Genomic DNA, 21483 nt, shown 5'->3' with positions numbered 1-21483 from the left:
ACCTTGCATCTTTCTTGCAGCAGACTAACCAGGGGATAACTACCAAAGAGCTGAATATGAAATCTAGAAAAATAAGATTGTGTAAGTTGCTCTGAGAAGCAGGATGGCATCATGACCAGAGTGCACCTCCTTCAGTCATTACCTTTGCTCACTAACTGACCTTAAATAAGCCATCTAGTCTCTTACAGGGGTGGGAAGTGCAGATGCAGGCAGAACATTCTCCACAGGTCCTGTGTGCAGTAAACCGAACTTAAGTACTGAAACTTTTTATTCTTATAGCACACTCTCCTTAAGAGTAGGGCTGAGGCAGGGGCTCAGTGGGTAGAGAACTAGCTTAGTATACAGGAATCCAGAGGTGAGGTGGGAGGAAAAGAGGGAAGGAGGAAAAATGGGAAGGGGAGAGAAAGAGAGGGAGAGAGGACACTATTGGTTGGGGATGTGGCTCAGTTATAGGAGAGTACTTGCCTAGCATGTGCAATTCATGTGACTTCGATCCCTAACACTGGGGCGGGGGTGGGGTGGGGGTGGTATATCAGAAATGAAAATAAGCAAACAACAAACCAGGACAACAAAGACTAATCTGACTAGTCATTTGCAAATGACAGAAACACCACAGCTGGAAATGGCTTTGACTAAGGCACTTAGCTGAGCTTTACTCCAGTGAAGCCCCAGAAATAGGCCCTTTGTTAGTTGAAAGGTAAAACATCAGCATTAACAGAATGAGCCCAATCCCTGCACATGCCTTGGCTGTGTTTAGCGATGTCACCTCCCCACCCATTCCTTTGGGACAAAATTGGGGGGCTTCACACTACAGAAATAAGATGTTCGTGCTAATGGTCAATGTGGCAAGATTTATAAAAGTTCCCTCCCCTCTGGTGACAGGGGAGCAGGACTTTGTTCACTCTTTGTTGTTCCTGTCTATTTTTAGAATGAGAGAGGACTTTAAACATTCAAAGCCCTGGTATTTTAGAGGGCGTTCCTGACTCTATCTCTTCTAAGCCTACTGTAACATGTCCAGAAAATTCTACTCCTAATGTCAAATCACCGCTTTGGTTTGTTAAGACGGCATCTTTCCAATGAACCACGGAATATTTATGTCTCTGTGCAGCTCTTTGAAGGAATAATCTTATGGTTTTGTGCCTGTCTTGGGTCAGGGGTTCAAATTAGCATTTCTTTCTGTCATTCCTTATATGCTGTGTGATAATCTACAGCATAGAAAGATGAATCATAAAACAAAGTGACTATTTGACTTCAGCAACTAGTTCTAATTAATCAAAGATTTCCAGCCTCATCTCAGCATGAAATGCTGTATGGAACGTATGAGAAGAACAAAGCGTTTTGTCAAGTAACACACCTCGTGACATAAACACATATGTCTCTTAAAGGAAATTTTATCGTTTCCACATTATCGGCACACAAAAGGCACATTCTTGTCGCAGACCTGGTGTGACTGTGGAGTCATCATGGTTGGAAACAAGAGCCTGATTAGGTTCCCACACAGATATGAATAGACTTTCCTTTTTTTGTGTGAAATAGCTGCTTTTATTTCTTTTCAAACAGACTGCTAATTGTCACCCTAAAAACACTGAATTGTGCTCAGGCAACATTTGTTTCTGCTCTTTCTTCCTGTCTTTTTAGAATCAGCCAATAACATTACTGTCCCTTCTGGTTGGTCTTCTTCTGGTGAGTCTGAGTTAATCCACAGCTGTGTAGATGTGGGAAAGGTACACAGCAGGCCACGGCTGCTAGTCTCTAGTCTGCTAATAAAGTGCGCAGTCTGCAGGACAGATGTTAGGGGGATCTGTTAAATAAGTCAGTGACAGAGATCCTGACCTCTGCCAGGGAACATTTTATTATTCCAGAAAGGGGCATAATTACAGCATGTTGACAATGAGAAGAACTGTAGTCTTTCTTTACAGATTTAACTTCTTGCTACATGTTTTGGGTAGAATAAGAGTATCTGGGCCCATTCACTGAGAAGCAGTTTGATTGGGTTGAGCACAAACTGAAGATTATGGGATTTCCCCAAATCCCCAGGAAATGGCTGGACCTTGGCTTTGTGTCAATCTTCCACCACGTTGTTTATTCAGCGTGTATCGTTACACTGTTTGTACAGTGTCACTTGCCACAGGGCACTATTGTTCTGAAGGGACTATCAATCTTAACAAAAACAGTTCCCTAACTATTAAATCCAGTGTAATGGGAAATGTAAACTAGAGATCAAATTAATAGAAGAATATCACACACTAAAGTTGCTCACTAGACCTTATATTGCTTTACTGTCTCTGGTGTGAGTAAAATCATGTCTACTACAGGCATTGCAGATCCCCTTATGTTGATAAAAGGCCTGCTGCTCTCTGCCCCCATGCTGACCTCTCTGGTCTCACCTCTGATTGCTCCTGCACACTCAACCTGGACCCAGTACTTCTAAAGGTGCCACACTGCCTGCTGCTATCGTCCCCATGTCTCCAGGCTGCTCTGTTTGTCTGGGAATCTTCTCTAGGTCTCTGCCATTGCACAAGCTTCCCCACACTCTTTCCAGGAGTCAATATTGCCAGCATCTCACCCAGGAACTTTGCCAGAACTCCCCCAGGCAGAGCTAAGTACTTCCTCCTCCCACAGTGTTTTCAAACTGGGAACATGTCTATTTTAACAATTATTACATTGCTCGCTAGATCATGAGCCCTCAGAGGGCAAGGGTTGAATTTTATTGATCTTACTATATCCCAAACAGAAAAGGGTGCTTACTATGTAGTAGACATTTAATAAACATTTAGGAAATTATTGTATAAGTGGACTAATTATTTATCATCTCTACCAGCACTATATCAGAGTATTATTTTGGTATTTTTAATGGGTAATCTTAATTAGATTGGTACAACCAAATGCAAACTCTTCCACACACACACACACACACACACACACACACACACACACACACACACACACACCTAGTATCTATATCACCCAAAATAGGTAACAATATAAAGTATACTGTCTTCTTCACTATCTTTCTCAGTTCATCCAATACTTGTCGATATGAAGCAAAGGGTTTGCTCTTTGCATTGGTTCCTGCATGTCTTCTATACCTTCACCCAAACCACTGATAAGCACTGCAGCTTTAGGTAACCTAATCTATCTCTTTGGGCCTCAATTTCTGCAACTATAAAATCAAAATACTTATATAGCACTTGCAAGTGTGCAAAGTACTTTCTATAGGAATTTTCTTATCCCCATTGGCATCATTCCTAAAGCCACTTAACAGAAGGATTTAGGTATTGGGAAGGTTAACTTGCCCAAGTTCAAGTAACAGGCTAGAAGTGGCAATTGAGCCTATAGTCAAGCCCTTTTTATCTTTCCAGAAATGGCAATCTGTGGCTTTCACAACCTTACTATTGACTTGTGAAATTTTTTCTTTCTGTATCTTGGGTTTTTGTTGTTGTTGATATTTTTAATCACTAGGAAATCAAAAATAAAGTACTTTAATTGCCAAATGGCTGTGATTCTTACTACAGTGCATGTGTGGAACTTCACAATTTTTGAAGTCAGGAGCAGGAGCATCAGATATAGATATGAGGTCAAATATTTCTCAGTGCCTAGGCTGGCCTCAAACTCACAGAGATCTGCCTGCCTCTGCCTCCCAAGTGTGGGGATTAAAGACGTGCACCACCACCACCCGGCTTTTAACTGTGTAGCCCAGGCTGGCCTTGAACTTGTGATCCTCCTGACTCTGCCTCCTTCAGCAAATCCTACTGATGAGAACCTCAAACAGTTTTGCAAATAGACAAACACCCATACAAATGAACACCCATGTGCTATCTGTTTCCATCACTTTGAACCACTATTCCATTACTTGATTGCCTACCTGGACTATAAGAGGGCAGAAAATTGCTTAATTTGCTTGTTTAACTCAAGGACATCAGACACGACTTAAAAATGCTTGTTAAATAAATAAATGAATTAGAATATAAGTACAAAGATCCAGAGGCAAAGGATACTGAGCATCTAACCATTTATCAGACCTTGTGCTCCTATGGTTTCCTTTAATTCTTTCTCATGAATACCCAATAAGAGATGAAAGTCCCACTTCACAGGTGAGGAGAATAGGATTTAGAGGACGTTAGTAAGCAGTCATTTAGTTCTTTTAGGGATCTTGTGGAACTAACAGGAGCTGTTTTCACAAAACCTCCAAGTCACTCACTAAGTTACAGATCAGAAAGTAAGAGGAGAGAGCAAGCCAGGGCTGGCAAGGTGGCCCACAGGTATAGCAATAGCTGCACACAAGCCTGGCAATCTGGGTCAGATCAAACTTCCGGAGCTACAGTGGAAGGGTGGAAGGAAAGAACTCTCAAAACCTTCCTCTGAGCTCCACACATAGGACATAGCATGTATACGCCACTCCTGCTTCATGTTCTTTTGTGGACTATAAATGAATGATTTTTTTTTTAAGAGAGAGCAAGCCAGCTGCTACACAAAGGGCAACATACAGTTTCAATCACTGGTCCTGACTTGATACCTAATGACCTTCGTGTCTCATAGTGAGGTCAGGAAAACCTCTGCAGATGGAGGTGTAGAACTGATAGGTTGTGGCTTCATAGAGGGAAATTCTAGGGGACTGTTGTTCTGCAACTCCTAAATGTCTTTTTCTGAAGACCACTGGTGAGCCGAAAGGAAACTGTGGCACTTACATTAAGGAGTCGCACATAGTCCTCCACTAGCGAAACAATGCTTCTCTTCTCTGTGCTCACCCCTCCCTGCTCTGGTGCTATGTCTGAGCCAATCCTGTAACTACACACTGTGTGAGGACTGTTCCCTGGGGTGTGGAGCCAGCCTATTTTGTATGTAAGCAGGTGACCATCATCCCCACCAGAGGGGTGTCTTCTTGTTCTTGTTCTTGTCAAGTTGAGCTGCTGAGAGTAGAAGCAGTGAGAACCCCTAGACAACATTTCTCCTTTATTTTAAAGTTTTATTTTTCCTTTATTTGCTTTTCTCTTCAAGCAGACCAAGTGATAATCCACTGGGATGCTATGCTAAAGCACTTTTCCTACTGAGTTTTGAAATGGGGCCTCAGAGAAGGAGCTTGATACAATTCAATGACTGAAGCAATACCTTTGTCCATTTGAGTATTAAATGGCCCGTTGCAATATAGCTTAGTTAAAAGGAAATTCAGAAAAGAGAACTTTCTATTTTTTTTATTTCCTTCCCAGTTGACTGGAGTGGGACTTTGAAAATGGAGCTCTCCCACTTTCCCCAGCCTCTCACCAGTGTTAATTAAATACAAATCACTTAGAATGGGAGTGGTTAACCAAGAGCAGCACAATGTTTCTCTCCAACACGTTCCTGTGAGCACAGATGTGGTGATCTGTTATAAGACGACTCCTTAGCCCAGAGGTCTCACTGATGAAAAATTATAAGAGGCAAAGCAACATAATGTGACAACTGTTCGTAGAAAAACACATTTTAAGCTACCCATTTCCATATCCATTGTGCTTAAGTAACACATATCATAATGGAAATTGGCATAACAGATGGTTTCAGAGTTAAGGAGCCAATGCAGAGTAGTTTTCACATGGATGCAGTAAAAGCTTCATGTAAGCCAGCTGGCTTCTTACCTACAAAGTCTACTTTCCCCTCAAGTTAGAGAAATTTCCCAGCACTACAAGTATCAGCATATTTTCTCCTTGTGTCAGACGCCGTGTCGTCTACAGCGTCAACTGGACAAGTTGCCCAAACTCTAAAAATGGAGCTTGCTGAACCGGCGCTTCTGTCCCGGCCACTTTAAATTAGAAAACTCTTCAGCTGCTCCACTAATGGTTCTGGAAGTTTCATACACTGTCTGGATCTATTTGTAAATTAAATCGTTTAAAATAAAGCTCTTTAATACTCCATAATCAGTCGTGTCTCTCGGAACATGACTTTACTGCGAATGCTCCTTTCCTGACTCTCCTATTGTCCCGAGGTTCCCGGGAAAGAGGCACCCAAGCGATAATTCCGCATTATCACTGCTCCAGTGCACTAATCGCTTGAAGAGGAGCAGAGGCTCCGTGCTCTCTGCCCCTGGCTCCTGAGGCCTCCTGGCCCCAGGCAGGCATGGCGACCCAGCCACAGCCAGATGTCAGGAGGCATACTCAGCTCCTCATGCAGCAGGCGCTCACTCCAGTATGGTCAAACATCTGCTTCCTCTGCAGGCGAGCAACCTGCTGAACACAATCTGAGGGCTGCACACGCGGAGGTGAGGGAGGGGGGAGGGATAAGGAGGGTGTCCAAGGGCACAGCCCCCAGCTCCTCTAGGAGACTCATCAAAACTCTGAAACTGTAAGACAGCCCCAGAAACTCTCCAAAGGATAGAGTTCCATGCAGCAGAAGCATTCAAAGAATTTCCTCAGAGGAAAGAAGGCTAAGGAGTAAGATGGGTTTCCTCACGGGTCATTCTCAGTTTTGTTCTGGTCTTTTCGGCTTAAAGTTTCTTCTACACAGCTGGAAATTTGAAAAAGTACATAAACTCCTTGGGGTGTGGAGAAGACCACATTGACTTTGAAAAATTTCCCCGTTATGATCTAATTAAATCAGCTTCCATTTACTTACATGCTACCATAAGAGAGGGGTATATTGTGTAAGGAGTCCCTAAATGGCTGTGCATCCTGCTGTGTTGTGCTCCCTACTGTGTCACCAAGAGTCATCTGAGTTTAAAGCAAAGAAGTCTCACCCAAAAATAAATTCTAAAATACACTCAGTCACCTACTAGAGTCTCACCTGTCAGGAGATAAGGAACATGGTCCAAATCACTTAATTTACCTGAGCTTTTATTTCTTTGTTAAACATATGGGGATAAAAATAAAAAATTTCTTACAAAGGCTAAATATATGTTTCTTTTTAAACCAGAATATAGGTGCTATGTAAGTATATGTATGTTTACTTGTGTGCACATATACAATATCACAATATTCTGTCAATGTACAATTAGCAAGCAAATGAAGGGTTTCATTTTGACAATTTTATGGACATACATCATTACATCTATTTTTTATTTAATAATATTCATTGCTAGCTTTTACTTTCCTTTGTATCAGAAAGGAATTCAGGTTTCCTTTATATCATTTATTTAATACACCAGATATAGGTCCTCTGCCAAGAATGGCTCATTCATACTACTGGCTCTAAGGAAAAGTCCCCACTGTAAAAGCTAATGACCAGCTCCCACATCCTCACCAAATCTCGTATTCACATCACTCTCATAGATTTGTATGCTGTCGAAGAAAAAATTAACACTCCCTTATTGAAAGCTAAGCATCTACTGTGTTTAATTCCATTGGGAGAGCTGAGGCTGCTCTCAGCAGAACTGGCTGGCTAGTATAAAACTTTGAGTTTTAAGGTCAGAGAAAAGCAGACAGAGGACAGAACAATCAAATGGATCTTGATTTGTAACAATCTGCCCATGTTTGGATGAACAGATAGGTAGACAAGGCTACTTCTGCCACAGTGAACATTTGCTAGATCCCGTTCTTTCCTCCATTTTCTCTTTCTCCCACCAGAATGCAAGTTCAGTGAGGGAAGGGGCTTTGTGGCATCTACTGATACCTCCTGGCATCTAGACACTTTTATCAAGCACAACACTTCAGATGGTGTGCCTCTGCTTGCCAATGGCTGTCTAATGTAATGCAGTTTCTCTAGGATTACTTGTATGGTGATCTCTTCCTATCTGATGCCACAGTAATCTCATTGCCCCCATGCCAATCAAAGCAAAGTGTCTCCAGACACTGGCAATCAAGACTTCAGGAGAAAACTGCCCTTAGTTTAAGACTGCTATCTAGAATAGTATGTGATACACAATAGACACTGAGTAAATAGTGACAAATGACGAAATCACTAAATTTCTTATGTTTGGATTTCCTTACAATCTATTTTTAAGAAGACATTAGCTTTGGAGCAGTTTGAATCTGACTGGTGAAATTAAGAAGGCACAGAAATTTTTCCACATCCCAGCCCTTATCAACATCCCCACCAGAGTGGAACAGGTAGTGACAATGAGGCTACATGAACTTGCATGCTCAGTTATAGGAGGGTCACTCAGTGTCTCACATTCTCTGTAATTCCACAAAGCCTGAGTTTATAGTCTCACAGTTCCAGAAATCTTGTGTCCTGTCTAGTCTACTTTACCCCAAACCTTGGAAACCACTGTTTTCACACATATATTTTTCAAACTTGCTAAGCATAAATCGCTTATAAACTCTCTTAAAGATATATTTTCATACCACTTTAATGATACAATACATGGGGTTTTATGTTTTAAACAGGGTTCATACAGCTCTGGCTGAGCTAAAATTTGCTATGTGGGCAAGGCTAGCCTTGAACTCCTATTCCTGCAAAGTGCTGGGATAACAGCCATATGCCTCTATGGCCAGCTAAGTAAGTGTTAGTTTTAATTGTCACATCCAAGCACATTTTCAAATTTTAATTCTCATTGGTTCTTTAAGACTTTTAGGCAGGGTGACGGTGACTCATGCCTTTAATCCCAACACTCGGGAGGTAGAGGCAGGTAGATCTCTGGGAGTCCCAGGCCAGCCAGGACTACACAGAGAAACGCTGTTGAATTTTATACACCATGTTTTAATTATATTCACCCCTTCCCCAACCCCTCCCAGATCCACCCTGCCCTAAATGCTAGTAAGACATAGTAAGATGGGTTTTAAAATATGATTTGCTTCATTATTTAACTCAGATAGATAGGTAAATTAGTAAACAATTGATAGATAAACCCAGTAGAATTTCTAGAAAACAAAGAGTTCTCTTTTGAACTGGATTCAAATACATACAGTATGCTACCAACTTGCAGGGTATGAGACAGTCAAATAACACGATGTGTCTTAAGCAATCGCTCTCCATATACATGTTCTTTACTTTTGTTTTCCTTCATGCTGCTCAAGGTCACTACCTCCTGGGGAAACACTGACAAGGCACTAAGGAGCAAGGTCTAGGTTAACTTATATGTCACAACATCAAGTGTTGGAAAAAGGTAATGTGGCTAGTGTAAAGGAAACAGGACAATAAATGGATTCTTCCACAAGCCTACAGAGCTTGACATTTCTAGCTTAAATGTTTGCCTCATCAATTGATGAGGAAGATGGAAACCATGAAAAATGTATCTAGTTCTACTCAGCTTTCATTCTTTTTAGTCTAGTAAACAAGAATGCAAATTCTTAGATATATCTGCATTAATTGTTTATTGATGTAATGGAATTGTGTCTGTTTATAAGGTTGGGGAAGGGATTGTTTATTCCTCTCAAAGTTTTGACATAAAATAACTACTACTGTTGCCAGTTATGAAGATTTGAACATACAGTGATTATTTTTATGCATGTATCACTCAGCACAGAGCAGTTACTTACAATAATTGACAAATGAATACTGTGTTAGTAACAAAGTTATATCTAACTAGCCAGCCAGCATATAAAAATTATAACTCATTATCAATAGCCTTATAATTTAGTAAGTCAAAATAAATTGAGATAGTTTCAAAAAGTTACACAGAGATGAACTATTACAAAACTTCCTTGAATTGACAATTGGGTAGACTCTTACAAACCTACAGACAAGTAGCCTATGAACTCTCCCATGAGTAAAACAGATAGGCAGATCTGGGAGGGCTAACCACAATATGCCAGCTCCAAGTGAGAAGTTTTGCAGGACACTTGGGTCATGTCTGGAAAGGAAAGCTCTGAGCTCCTTCCAGTGATGGGGGATGTCCTTCTGTATATATGTTTCTTTTATTGGTTGATGAATAAAACACTGATTGGCCAGTAGCCAGGCAGAAAGTATATGCGGGGCTACAAGGTGAGAATTCTGGGGAGAAGGAGGCAGAGAGAGGTCTCCAGAGAGACACCATGTAGCTGCTGAAGGAGTAACATCCTGGAGCATTCTCCGGTAAGATAAGACCACGTGGAAATAGTTAAATTAATCGAAGTGGGCTAATAATTAAGAGAGTGCTAGCCAATAAAAAGCCTGGGCCACCAGCCAAACAATTTATAATTAATATAAATGTTATTTGGGGCTAAACATTTGGGGTACCTGGCAGGACAGAACCTCTGTCTACATTCCAGCTTCTCTGTCTCTTTTATTTAAATATCACTAAGAAATGGTTTAATCTTGATCAGTCTTATTTGTTATTTGACCGATAAGCTTGTGATATATTTTTTCCAATATAAATTTTCTATTGACTGTACTTACTCATTCTATTCTTGAAAATTGAGGAAAGCCTTTTCTGCCACAGAATGTTTTGCTTTCAGACTTTCTAAAACATTCTCCATCATGTTCTGTCTCTAATTCTAGCATAGAAATATGTAGATAATACCAATCCAATATACTACAAAGCTTATTTGGAGAAACAATGATAGCAATGATACTATGGAAGATCTATTATTGTCTACTTACATACAAGGACAACTGTCCTTCAGTATCAGTGGGGGATTTGTTCCCATCCCATGGTACCCAAATCTCTGGATGCTCCAGGCCTTTACATGCAATCTTTACATATCTTTCTGTGTTCAATCTTCTATAACACCTAATGCAATGTAAATGCTATGCAAACACTTGCTATACTGTATTATTTAGGGAATCACGACAAAAATAACCTATAGACATTCATTAGAGATGCAATTTTCAAAACATTTTCTCCCCATGGATGGTTGGATTCATGGATTGTTGAACCCACAAAAAGTAAGGGCTGACCATTTTTATATAGTAGGAATTTTTTGATTGTGGAGTGACTAGGGGGGGTTGGAGCTGAATAACTCCTGGTGGGGTTGGGGGACTCTTCACATTAGTAGAGAGGAGGAACTGCATAGGTTTTGCATTTCCAGTGTACTGGCTTCAACTATCTATTTCTGAGGTTATAGTCTCACACCCCAAGAATCAAATAACAAACAAAAGGTAACAAACAGGGTTTATGAGAAAAGAACCAACTCTCTCAACTTCATGGCGCTACCTTAAAACTAAGTGAAAATCAATAATCCAAAGGAAAACTTTTACCCAATGTTTGACTACTCATCACTGGGGAAGAGTACACATTTTGACTTTGCCGACCACAGTAACCAGTTGTATTTCTAAGGACTGGAGAATACCTCTGCATCTAGCATCCTCCTTTAACTTGTCTTTACTTCCCCGCATCAGGATTCCCCAAGAACATGTACATTCTCTTAAAGAGACATCTGGAAATGAAGGATTGTTTACATGCTCCCACAGACAGAGCAAAAGACCAAACCTTTTTAGAAAAGTCTTGAAGAAGGTTAGACCTGATGGCCATGAAAGATGAAATTCATTCATTCATACATACATACAATTAAACACAATGCCAGGAAATGTTGGAGATTTTACATTGAAAAAAAAACAAAAGAAAAGAAAGCTCAAACCTGAGTTCACTGCCCAACAGTCCTATCTGTTAGATCTGAGGCACTTGGTGATGTTGGAAAGATTTTATTTCATTGCCAGCATTTGGGAAATATGGTAGCAGCTTCATGATCCCATATGCTATCCATTGCAACTCTGAGAATACATATTATGCTTTTTTCACTATTGAAAGGCTGACAAAGAGAGCATTTGGGAAATAGTGCTAGGCAAACAGCAAATAAGCCATGGTAGGGACTAGAGCTCAATGTCTGATAGTTCAAAGCACATTGGATCCAGCTGCTATGGTTCTCTCAAGTTTTAATACCTCCTGAAAGTCAAGAAAAGAAGCTGAGGGGGTATGATGGGCTAATTAATAAGAGGCAAGCATTGCTCCTCTAAGCATAGCTCCTTGGATGGTATCTTCAAGACAACTCCCCCTCTCTCCACTGGGTGGATAGTACACACACACACTCTCTCTCCTCTTTCTTCTCTCTCTCTCTCTCTCTCTCTCTCTCTTTCTCTCTCTCTCTCTCTCTCTCTCTCTCTCTCTCTCTCTCTCTCTCTCTCTCTCTCTCTCTCTCTCCCTCTCTCCCTCTGTCTTTCTGCATTAACTTCCAAGCCTATCCAAGAAAGCCAAAGCTAACCCTCCCACCCTCATCCCCAGCATGAGGCAGATTTACAATTGCCAAAAAGAAGACAGGGTCCCAGCGGCTAGAGAGCTTTTAAACAAACAGGACAGCCAACAGATGAAGCTGGAGCTAAATTAGCAATGGATCCTCTCCCACACAAATGGACATTGCCTCTCTTTCCACATGAAGAATTGACACTGTTGTTTAAATAAAGAATGTGTTCCTTTTTATTTAGCAAAACCTTCAATGTGCTCCTCCATCTTTGTAAACTTGGTAAGACTTTTCCTCTAAGTCATCAGAATATGACTATCAAACATGAAAACCTAATTCTATTGATATTTTTTTGAATTTCCACACCCAATTCCTTCATTTAGGCTACTACCCATGCTACCACTATAAGAACCAGTTTATTAAAATATATTCCAACCAAAGCTTGGTGGGCTTTGAGTGCTGGAAAATCCTTCTCGGGGGCTAATGAAGACAGAAACTCTGCCTGTGACAATATTAAGTTTGTTTCCTCTGGTGATTCAGAGAAGTGAGCAATCTGTCAGCAATGCATTGAGGGAAATTACTTGTCTTGGAGGAATAACTGCTGACAGTCACTTTATCTCAGGGCTGACCCAAACATCTCCCCACTGACAAACAAATTACTGTCTAACTTTGCAAAGGTAGCTAGCTGTTTTTAATTTTGATTGCCCTTTCAGAATCTTTCATATAAATACTCACTCCCACCATTTATTGTATTTTTAAGTTGGTAGCAGATGTATGGAGCAGAGTATGTGGAAGGGCAGGCTTGGTTTCATAAGCAAGATAAAAGGAAGAAAAATGATAAGAAAAAGAACTGTGAGGCTTCAAGACTGCACATGACGAAGCTGGGGAGCCGACTCGACATTAAGACTGGCAGCATTGCCAGTAACTGGCTGGGTGAGTGAACACATTACCCACACAGTACTGTAGGAATTAATTTTCTTCAATAAAATGATTTTTAAGGATCATATATTTCACAATCTAAACATATGTCACTGTTTCATAAACAAAATAAATGGATTAAAATAATACATTACCAATATGCTGACATGTGGAGATATTTTAATTAGAAATTCTTAAGCTGTGTGGTGTTTAACTGCTGGATTTGCCGAAGAGAAGCATGCGTCATTTAATAAGAAGGCAAGAGGCGCAGGTGTATCACTTTGCATATGGTACCAGATTGTGTTTAATATAAGCTACAACTACGAGACAACATTGCTCCCAATTAAAAGCAAAACAAAGCAAAATTATCCTAGGATTTATCATAATGATAGTAACTACATGAAATGAATCAATATCCCGAAACACTTTAAAATAAAATAAAATCCAGAAGTCAGGTTCTGAGACAGTATTTTCTTCAGACAAAATCTAACATCGTATCTATTTAAAGGCCATATTTACATGACCACCTCATTATTCTAGTCCCCTTTCCTGAACGTTCTTTTTGACTTACTTAAGGACCAGTGCTAACATAGCTACGGAAAGCAAATGGCAAGTGGTCCAGAAATGTATACGGTGAGAGCCCCGGAGTAAGTAGCAATATAATATATTGTTTACTGTGGAAAGTGCCCTCTGTTCTGGAAAGGTCAAAAGCATTGTAACCTTAGAATTACAGTTTCCGATTGTTCCCAGGGTTAAATACATTATCAAAATTAATGATTCGAGCCCCTCAGCCTTCAGATATATGAGTATTCGTCCCTCCATCTGCTGAACTGTTTAACTAAAAATAGCACCTTTGGCCCCCTCTCTCCTGATATTGTGCCCCTGAGGCAGAGACAACCAGGCCTTAGATCAGAACAGCTTTCAGTGTCTTCCTTAATTTAAAGACAAACTGGAATATGCTAATGTCAGAAGGGTCATTCAATTTTTAATGCCTTTTTCTTCACTTGATGTAAACTTACAGACTTTAGGGTATAACTAGTGCTGCTAAGGTTGCAGACTTAAACTGACATTAGAAATGACAACTTCTGAGGTAGAGAAAGCAAGTCTTGAGCAATGCATTGGTTAAGGGAGAGTATGTTAGAGAGTACTCCTCCTAGGAAGCTCTGTTTGTAACAAAAGCCAGGCACTGTCAGAGTTTATCATGACCCCAATTATTGACAGAACCATGGCATTCTAGCTTGCTAAAGGGAGGAAGAAAGCTCCAGCTTAAAGAGGCAGTAAGTTAACATCAGTAAAGCAAGTTATTATTAAGGTTTGCTCTAAATATTCTAATATTGTTCTAAAAATTACTCTCCAGCAGTTTAGATTTAGGTCTGTACTGTGTCGTTTAATGATGTCCCAATAAATATGCCATGCTCAGGCCAGGAAATCTGGGAAATCTGCCTTTCACACAAGTGTAACCAGTATAGCACAGAAATAAACATCAAAGGTTTGTTGACACATAGGAACATCATTTTTTGATGAAAAAAAAAAAACCACATATCCTTCCTCAGATACAGATCTAACCTATGAGGTATAAACCTCTTTATGCAAACAATTGTAAACGTGTATATAGTATAACGTTTAGAAAGGAAACCAAGGTAGGATAATATTAGACAACAAGGAAAGACAGAAAACAGGCAAAAGGACACATGAGTTGTGAAAGATGATATAAAACTAGTTTCAATTGTTTTCTACAATTGTTTTCTAGTTTCAAGTCTGTTGCAGTCTTTTTTTCTTTTTGTGGTAGATAAGTATATTAAATGTAGTCAACAGGGAAAGTGTAAAACCATAATCGAAGCTCAAATTGCCAATATAACTCTGCAGAAATACATTGAGTTTCAGGGAGTTTGTGAGTGACTTCCTTTAAGCCAGCTGTGTGAATTTTTCATTTGTGAGTTCATTACAATAAAGAGGTTTCGCCAGGCGGTGGTGGCACACACCTTTAATCCCAGCACTCGGGAGGCAGAGGCAGGTGGATCACTGTGAGTTCAAGACCAGCCTGGTCCACAAGAGCTAGTTCCAGTACAGTCTCCAAAGCCACAGAGAAAGCCTGTCCCGAAAAACCAATAAATAGATAGATAGAGAAAGAAAGAAAGAAAGAAAGAAAGAAAGAAAGAAAGAAAGAAAGAAAGAAAGAAAGAAAGAGGTTTCTTTATAATGAATTTTCTTTTTTCGAGACAGGGTTTCTCTGTGTAACCCTGGCTGTCCTGGAACTCCCTCTGTGGACCAGGATGGTCTCAAACTCACAGAGATCCACTTGCCTCTGCCTCCTGAGTGATGGAATTAAAGTATACACCACCACCATCCAACTTACAATGAATTTTTTTAGTTAAATAAAAAAATTAAAATGGAGGCAGTAAAGCATAATACAAATAAAATCTCAGGATATGCTCAGACAGATACACTTAAACAACAAAGCTATAAAAGCTCTTGCATAGGATGGGTTTGCTATTTGGCCCAATTAAAGTGACAGACATGTGACATCTCCCTAGCTTCTAAGCCAGCATATTGGAGACTCTGGGAAGCTATGGCACCCCTGTATATGACACCATGGGTTCCAGAAGTCAGATCTGACACAGCAAGCAGTTGTGCCTGTGAGGAGGATATCAGAGTCAAGCATGAGGTGAAATGAGAGATTTGGCAGAAACCTAGCTCCAGGAGGGAAGAAGGGACAGAATGTGATATCCCTACAGAGAACCAAAGACAGAGAGCTTGAGCCAAGATCGCCTGCTTTCCCAGTCTCCTAGGCATTTTATAGCTCCAAAGGCTTCATGTCTTGAGTGGGTCAGCTTGCTACCTACTATCACACAGAAAGGCTGCCCCCTATCTCCACACACCTTTCTTTAGTCCTCTGGAGCCAGCTGATTTTCACACTGCCCAGGAACATGGTGGCGTTTCTACAGCCAACAGAAGGCCTTTGAAAAAGTGTCTTCTGGCTATGAAGAAGATAGCAGGCATTGTGCTGGTCTGTGTCTAGTCATGTCACAGTAGAAACCCCAGTGCTCCTACTACCATCCTTGGGGAGTGACAGACAGTATTGCAGTTCATCCTCAGGCCATTTCAAGGTGGCCATATCTTGTCCTTCTCCTTCTTAGGTGTGATTACCCCATCATTTACCATCATTTTCCAAACAGGTAGATTAAAAAGTGGCAGAGGAGATCATGTCAAAGTGTCACAGATTACTGATGTATCTACACTGATAGGACCAAATAGATACAGTGAGAGTTTTTAGAGGAGAGGAATGGGTAAAGTTTCCCATCTGGGTTAGAATATAAAGTTTGGTATTTGGTCTTACCCAGAAAATTAATCTTTAAAAAAAAATCAGTAGCTACCTGGTAACCCACCCATATCTCTGACAGTCCCAGAGAGGGAAACTAATGATTGATACAGGAGAGAGATACAGTGTGACACCACAGAGAAGAAGACTGATTTCCTGCTGCAGAGAAGGACTTCATCTTCTAAAGGGACAGACACAGAAGGGGCATGAATTCCCCAAATCACGCATTTTTTCTTGGGTGGCTAAACACTTTAAGGACACCCAGGAGACTTGTGGGCTCATCTAGGCCCAGACACTCAATTTCAGGAAGTAAAAACAAAGTTAGGAAACCAGCTCAGACAGGGTTAGCAACTGTGAATAGTCACCCTGACGCCCCAAGTATTTAACAGCTGTGGTGGGCTCTCTGGACCTCTCTGTCCCTTGGCTATAGAACTATACAGTCAGAATCAGGGTTGATCAGTGTTACAGGGGAGTACAAGGTAAAATGGAAATGATCATTAAAGTATTTGTTAAACATAATACAACATTATACATAAGAATGGGTAAGAGTGTGGAAAGGCAGCTTTGAAGCTACTCACAAGAACACAGCAGAATATAACCTAGTTTAAGCACTTCAGGTTAAGTTTTGCTTTTTTCTCTGAAGGAAAAGGAATAAAAGAAAAAGCCTCCTTAGGAATGAGGAGAAAAAGGATTGGCGTTAGCATTCAGGCTGTTTGCCACTTTTCAGAAAGCCTAGAATATGCTGGAACCATCGAGTCCCCCACCCAAAGAAGCACCAACAGAAGCATTCATACCTCAATCTGTTTGTGGTTGTAAGAGTGGCCACCACCATGTTCAAAGGTGTCCAAATTCCTGCCAAAACGGTCACTTATGCCCTTTAGCCTTGGGTTAATTTGTGGGTGGGAGACATGACCCTTCTGTTTAATGGCATATTCAGAAAAAAAAAAAAAGACAAAACATACTGTCAGAACTCAAGAAACAACATGGAATTCAATGCAGGGTATAGACCACATCAAAGAATGGAAAGCAGTCCTAGACCCAGCCTCTCTGTTTTACAGAAACTGGTCAAAGGAGGAGCCAGTGAGTACTTCCTCCTGCCTCTAAATCAAGAGGGAACCCACAGCACAGCTGCACAGCTGGTACAGAACTAGAGGAGGGTTACCAGTGGGATAGCTCCCTTTAGATCCTCCCCTGCTGCTGGGAGCACAGTGTTGGAAGTGTGTAAGGCAAATGTCTGTGAAGAGAAGGAGTTGGCCATCCTGCTGGCAAGATGTTCCTGTCACTTGGTACCTCTAGTGCAGACAAGTTTATGCTGCCAAGGTGAGGCTTGTGACGGAAACTTCTTACTGAAAATGTTTAAAGTGTTGTGGGGTTTTTTGTTTGTTTGTCATTGTTGTTACAACAGTGGCACACTTTTTATGGTCAAGTCTCACAGGCAATAGCAACACAAAAAATACTATCTGTCCAGAAGCTATTCCCCAGATTCAAAAGGAAAGCTCAAATAAAATCAAACAAAAACTGTCTTTCAGGGATTTTGAACTGTAGGGAAATTTAACTAATCCTATATTGTTAAGTAATTTAATGCTAAAACTTTGACTCTCTGTTTTTACCACTGAAATATATTCATAGTTAAAGTCAGTTTATATTGGCTCTAGTAGGGGTGTTAGAAATATTTAAAGGCCACCAGGCCTATCCTAAATACCCCATTTCACTATGAGGAACGTAAGGTGCAAATAATTGTTCAGTCAGCCTTAAAGCATGATTAGCATGATAAACAAGAGACACTGACCCAGTACTGACTTGGGAACCATGCCTAGACCTTTAACCCTGGTGAAAACAAGGTCATGCCACACACTTGGAAACAGTGTGTCTATGTTTTGCTAAATAAAGTAACTAAGAATAATGTTTCTTATTCCATGAGCTACAAGGGGGAAAAGGACCAGCACCATCTCTGGTCTAAAGCTGATGGTGGAAAAGCTAGTATCTGTATAATAGAAACACGGGGGGGGGGGGGTGAAATACTGATAAGGAAAAGGGTAACACATTCAACAACTAGCCTTAAACAATTTAAAACTGTTAACTTTCCAAGGGAGAGAGCACACAGTACCAAATTGTGACATCAAATTTCCTTTAAAAATGGCAGGAAATGGCACTTTTCTCTTCCATTTCCAGTGTGCTAAGTACAGAAGGTGTTAATTCTCTGGACTATGATTAAAAATGATTTAACATTCAGGCCATTATTTAGAATACAGCTGGCTTGCAGGTTTCCACTAAAGCACTGGCCCCTCTCCCACATTCTTTTTACCTCCTGGCACTTACCTGGAGCTGTAAAGGGCTGAGCCCAGAAGCAGCAGCAGCTGCCATTGTTGACGGAATGAACTGTACAGGGTAGTTATCACCTGTCGAAAAGAACAATGCACACAGGTTAGACAATGCCCAGGGAATCGCAGCAGACAAGTATAAACATGGTCCTTGGCTCGCCCCAGCTTTACAACATTGCCCTAAGCCCAAACATCTGCAGAAACAAAAGGCTTAGCTGGGCACAGGCTTGCACTGCTGCCTTGGAACTTTTTGTTAACAGATAGCTGGTAGGCAAACTGGCAGAACATGAATGTGATGTTGAAAAAAATTAAATGTGCAATTCAAGCATGTTCGCTCCACTACAAATCTTGTAATACATCATTTTTTTTAAGAGTCAAAAAAATCTTAAAGCCAGGCTGATGCTCAGCACACTGTGAAAGAGGTTTTACTCTTAAAGAAACAAAGTTTAATCATGGTAGGTAAGGTAGAGAAGTGGAATCCTAGAGTCCAAAAGAGACTATTTGCTAATGACTGGCCATAATGCTAAGTTTTATTTCATAAAGAGTAAACAACACACTACAAAAAAAACCCCTTTAATATGGATAATCCTACCTGTTGGCACTCTGTGAAATGCTGGCACCTATTGACAGTGGAAATCTGTGTCTTTCAGTTCAACATTCAGTACTAGAGTAATGGAGCCTAGTGTAGAATCATGCACACAAGGCACTGATTGAACCATTTTTTGGTGATGATAATTAAATAACTACACATTTTGCATAGGCTGTCTGCACTTAAAATCTGGGAGTGAGTGCTCTCTATTTTATATTGTAAGGTGTTTCAAGACCAAGCCATCACCTACCCAGGATATTGAAGCACCTCCTGTGACCTGAGAACACAGGTCATGGTCAGAGACCCAAAGAGACAAGAGAAAGAACATGGGGGACATATTGGAATGGCGGTAAGTGAACTAAAAATTAATATTTGTGGATGAATCACACAATATCAATGACTTAATGTAGTAGCACTCTGGCTCCAGCTACTTATTTAAAGTCAGTGTTATGTACTATCTCTAGGCTATATTTTAATAGGCTGTTCCCCCACACATTTTGACATTTATAATAATCATGCTGTTTTGCATGAACTTTTTCCACACTGAACTCGGAATGTAATAATGAAGAGACATTGAAGGAAGAATTCCAGGCACTGGGGTTGTCAACTAGAAAGCAAGAGAACCTCTTGTTTTCTGTCTATGTGGGCGCTAACACCTGCAGCTTGCCTGGTACCCCGGGTCCTTGGAACTCATCCTGCTTGCCATGTAAAGTGCTACTCAGCTGGCCCAATGTAAATATTAAGTCGCTTTCACTTTTAACAAATTGTTAGCTTCTGATCTGCACGGTCTCTTTGCGTCATATCCATAATACCCCGTCAGCCCATTGAGCACAGTGTGTGCCTGTACACAGTTCAGTAACAATTGGATTCTGATTGCAAACGGGATGCTGCCGCAATGCACTCACTAACGCCATATTGTGCCGGTCTCCTATGGAGTAATGTTCAAAATATCTGACCTTGTTTTTCCCCTTCCATGAGGTTGATTTGAGTCTGCCCTACTCTGAGTTTTTTTTAAAAAGATAACTAGGCAAAATTATTTTTATAGTAAATGGCTATCACTTTATGCTTAAATAAGTCTACTGATCTTCTTGATATTTAAAGTAAATTATCTGAAGAAAGAATATCTTGATCTAAGTCAAATGGTATTTTTTTCCTTTGGTGGATATCTTATCAGCTTTTAAAAAAACCACAAATGATACTGAATTAATGATGTTTCAAAAATAGAGTGAAAAAAAATAACCATTCCACCCGTCAACACAGACCTCCTCCCCAAACATTTTAAAGCTGTTCTTTCTTTAAATGTCATGCATTATTCATGCAACTCTACACCACAACCCCCTCCCTGGAAGTTTAATACCAGTGGCTTTATTTGTACTAAAACATTTTTCATGTCAAACATATTTTAAAAAATCAAACTCTGAAAGAATTCCCCAGGGCACTCCTTCTCCATAGCTGTCATGCCACTGTGCCGTGAAATAGTCGGCTTTTTACATGGTTTCTGGCTTGCCAGTTAATTTATGACTATCTCTACCACACCCTGTAGTACTCTCCAGCTCACCTGCTGGCTACAAACAGCTTTCTTTCCACTGTTGACAAGCATATTTTCAAAATATTTTTAACCTTTCTGAGGGTTTGAATCTGCATATCTGAATAGATCTTCAGAAAGCTATTTCTCCAGAACCCATCATTGTATCAGTACTAAAAGTCAAAATGAATACATTAGAGCAATGGAGTATATCACCAGGATGGTTAGAAGTAGGAGGGGAGTAGAAAGGCAGGAGAGGGGAATTAGGGTTAACCATAGAAGAAAATAATGTAAGAGTGAGAGAGAGATTTCAGGGCAACATGAGTTTAGTTTGTGATAACAGAGTTACACACTTCCTTCTAATTTTCTTTGTAACAGTTGATCAAGAAAAGTTTGCAGTGGCTGATTTGGCAGGGAATCAGCCAACATGTTGCAGCAATTTTTTTTTCAAATTCGTTTCTGGATGTGAAATGTTTGCATGAGGACCATTCTTTTTAAATTTGTACAAAGGAAAAGGCAGCCTGTTGGAACAGGTTCACTTTAGACATGACGCATGATGGCAATCTGGCCCTTGTTACCTCAAGTCTAAGAAGACAATCTCCAAACACTAATCTGAGAAGCAATGGTCATTCTATAAGTCCAACTTCTGAAATCTAGCTATTATTGCAGAACAAGCATAAAACAGAATTTAGACCCACATAAATGTGGCTGACACTGGATTCATTCATCGAAACAGGCAACATTCCTTTGGCATCCCTTCCACACCAAGAGTTCCAAATGAAAGAAAAAAAGTAAATTCTCAAATTTCC

At 40.4% G+C, this 21483-nt stretch overlaps 1 protein-coding gene across 2 annotated transcripts in view; it reads right to left on the bottom strand.

Moving 5' to 3' along the window:
- Sox6 (SRY-box transcription factor 6) overlaps nucleotides 1-21483 on the bottom strand; it is a 318006-nt gene that overhangs the window by 87663 nt on the left and 208860 nt on the right. Inside the window, exons 7-8 of one of the 2 annotated variants that reach the window (XM_035442268.1) lie at nucleotides 18559-18638; nucleotides 17034-17156 (exon numbers count right to left, since the gene is read on the bottom strand). In XM_035442268.1, coding sequence (XP_035298159.1) covers nucleotides 17034-17156; nucleotides 18559-18638 — 203 coding nt within the window. The remainder of the gene's footprint in view (nucleotides 1-17033; nucleotides 17157-18558; nucleotides 18639-21483) is intronic. The other variant, XM_035442269.1, reaches the window with a different exon arrangement.

This window comes from Cricetulus griseus, chromosome 3 (genome assembly GCF_003668045.3).
Source record: "Cricetulus griseus strain 17A/GY chromosome 3, alternate assembly CriGri-PICRH-1.0, whole genome shotgun sequence".
In the NCBI taxonomy this organism is placed as follows: Eukaryota; Metazoa; Chordata; class Mammalia; order Rodentia; family Cricetidae; genus Cricetulus; species Cricetulus griseus.
Note: the sequence above shows the minus strand (reverse complement) of the source record. Positions and strands in the feature narration are given on the sequence as shown.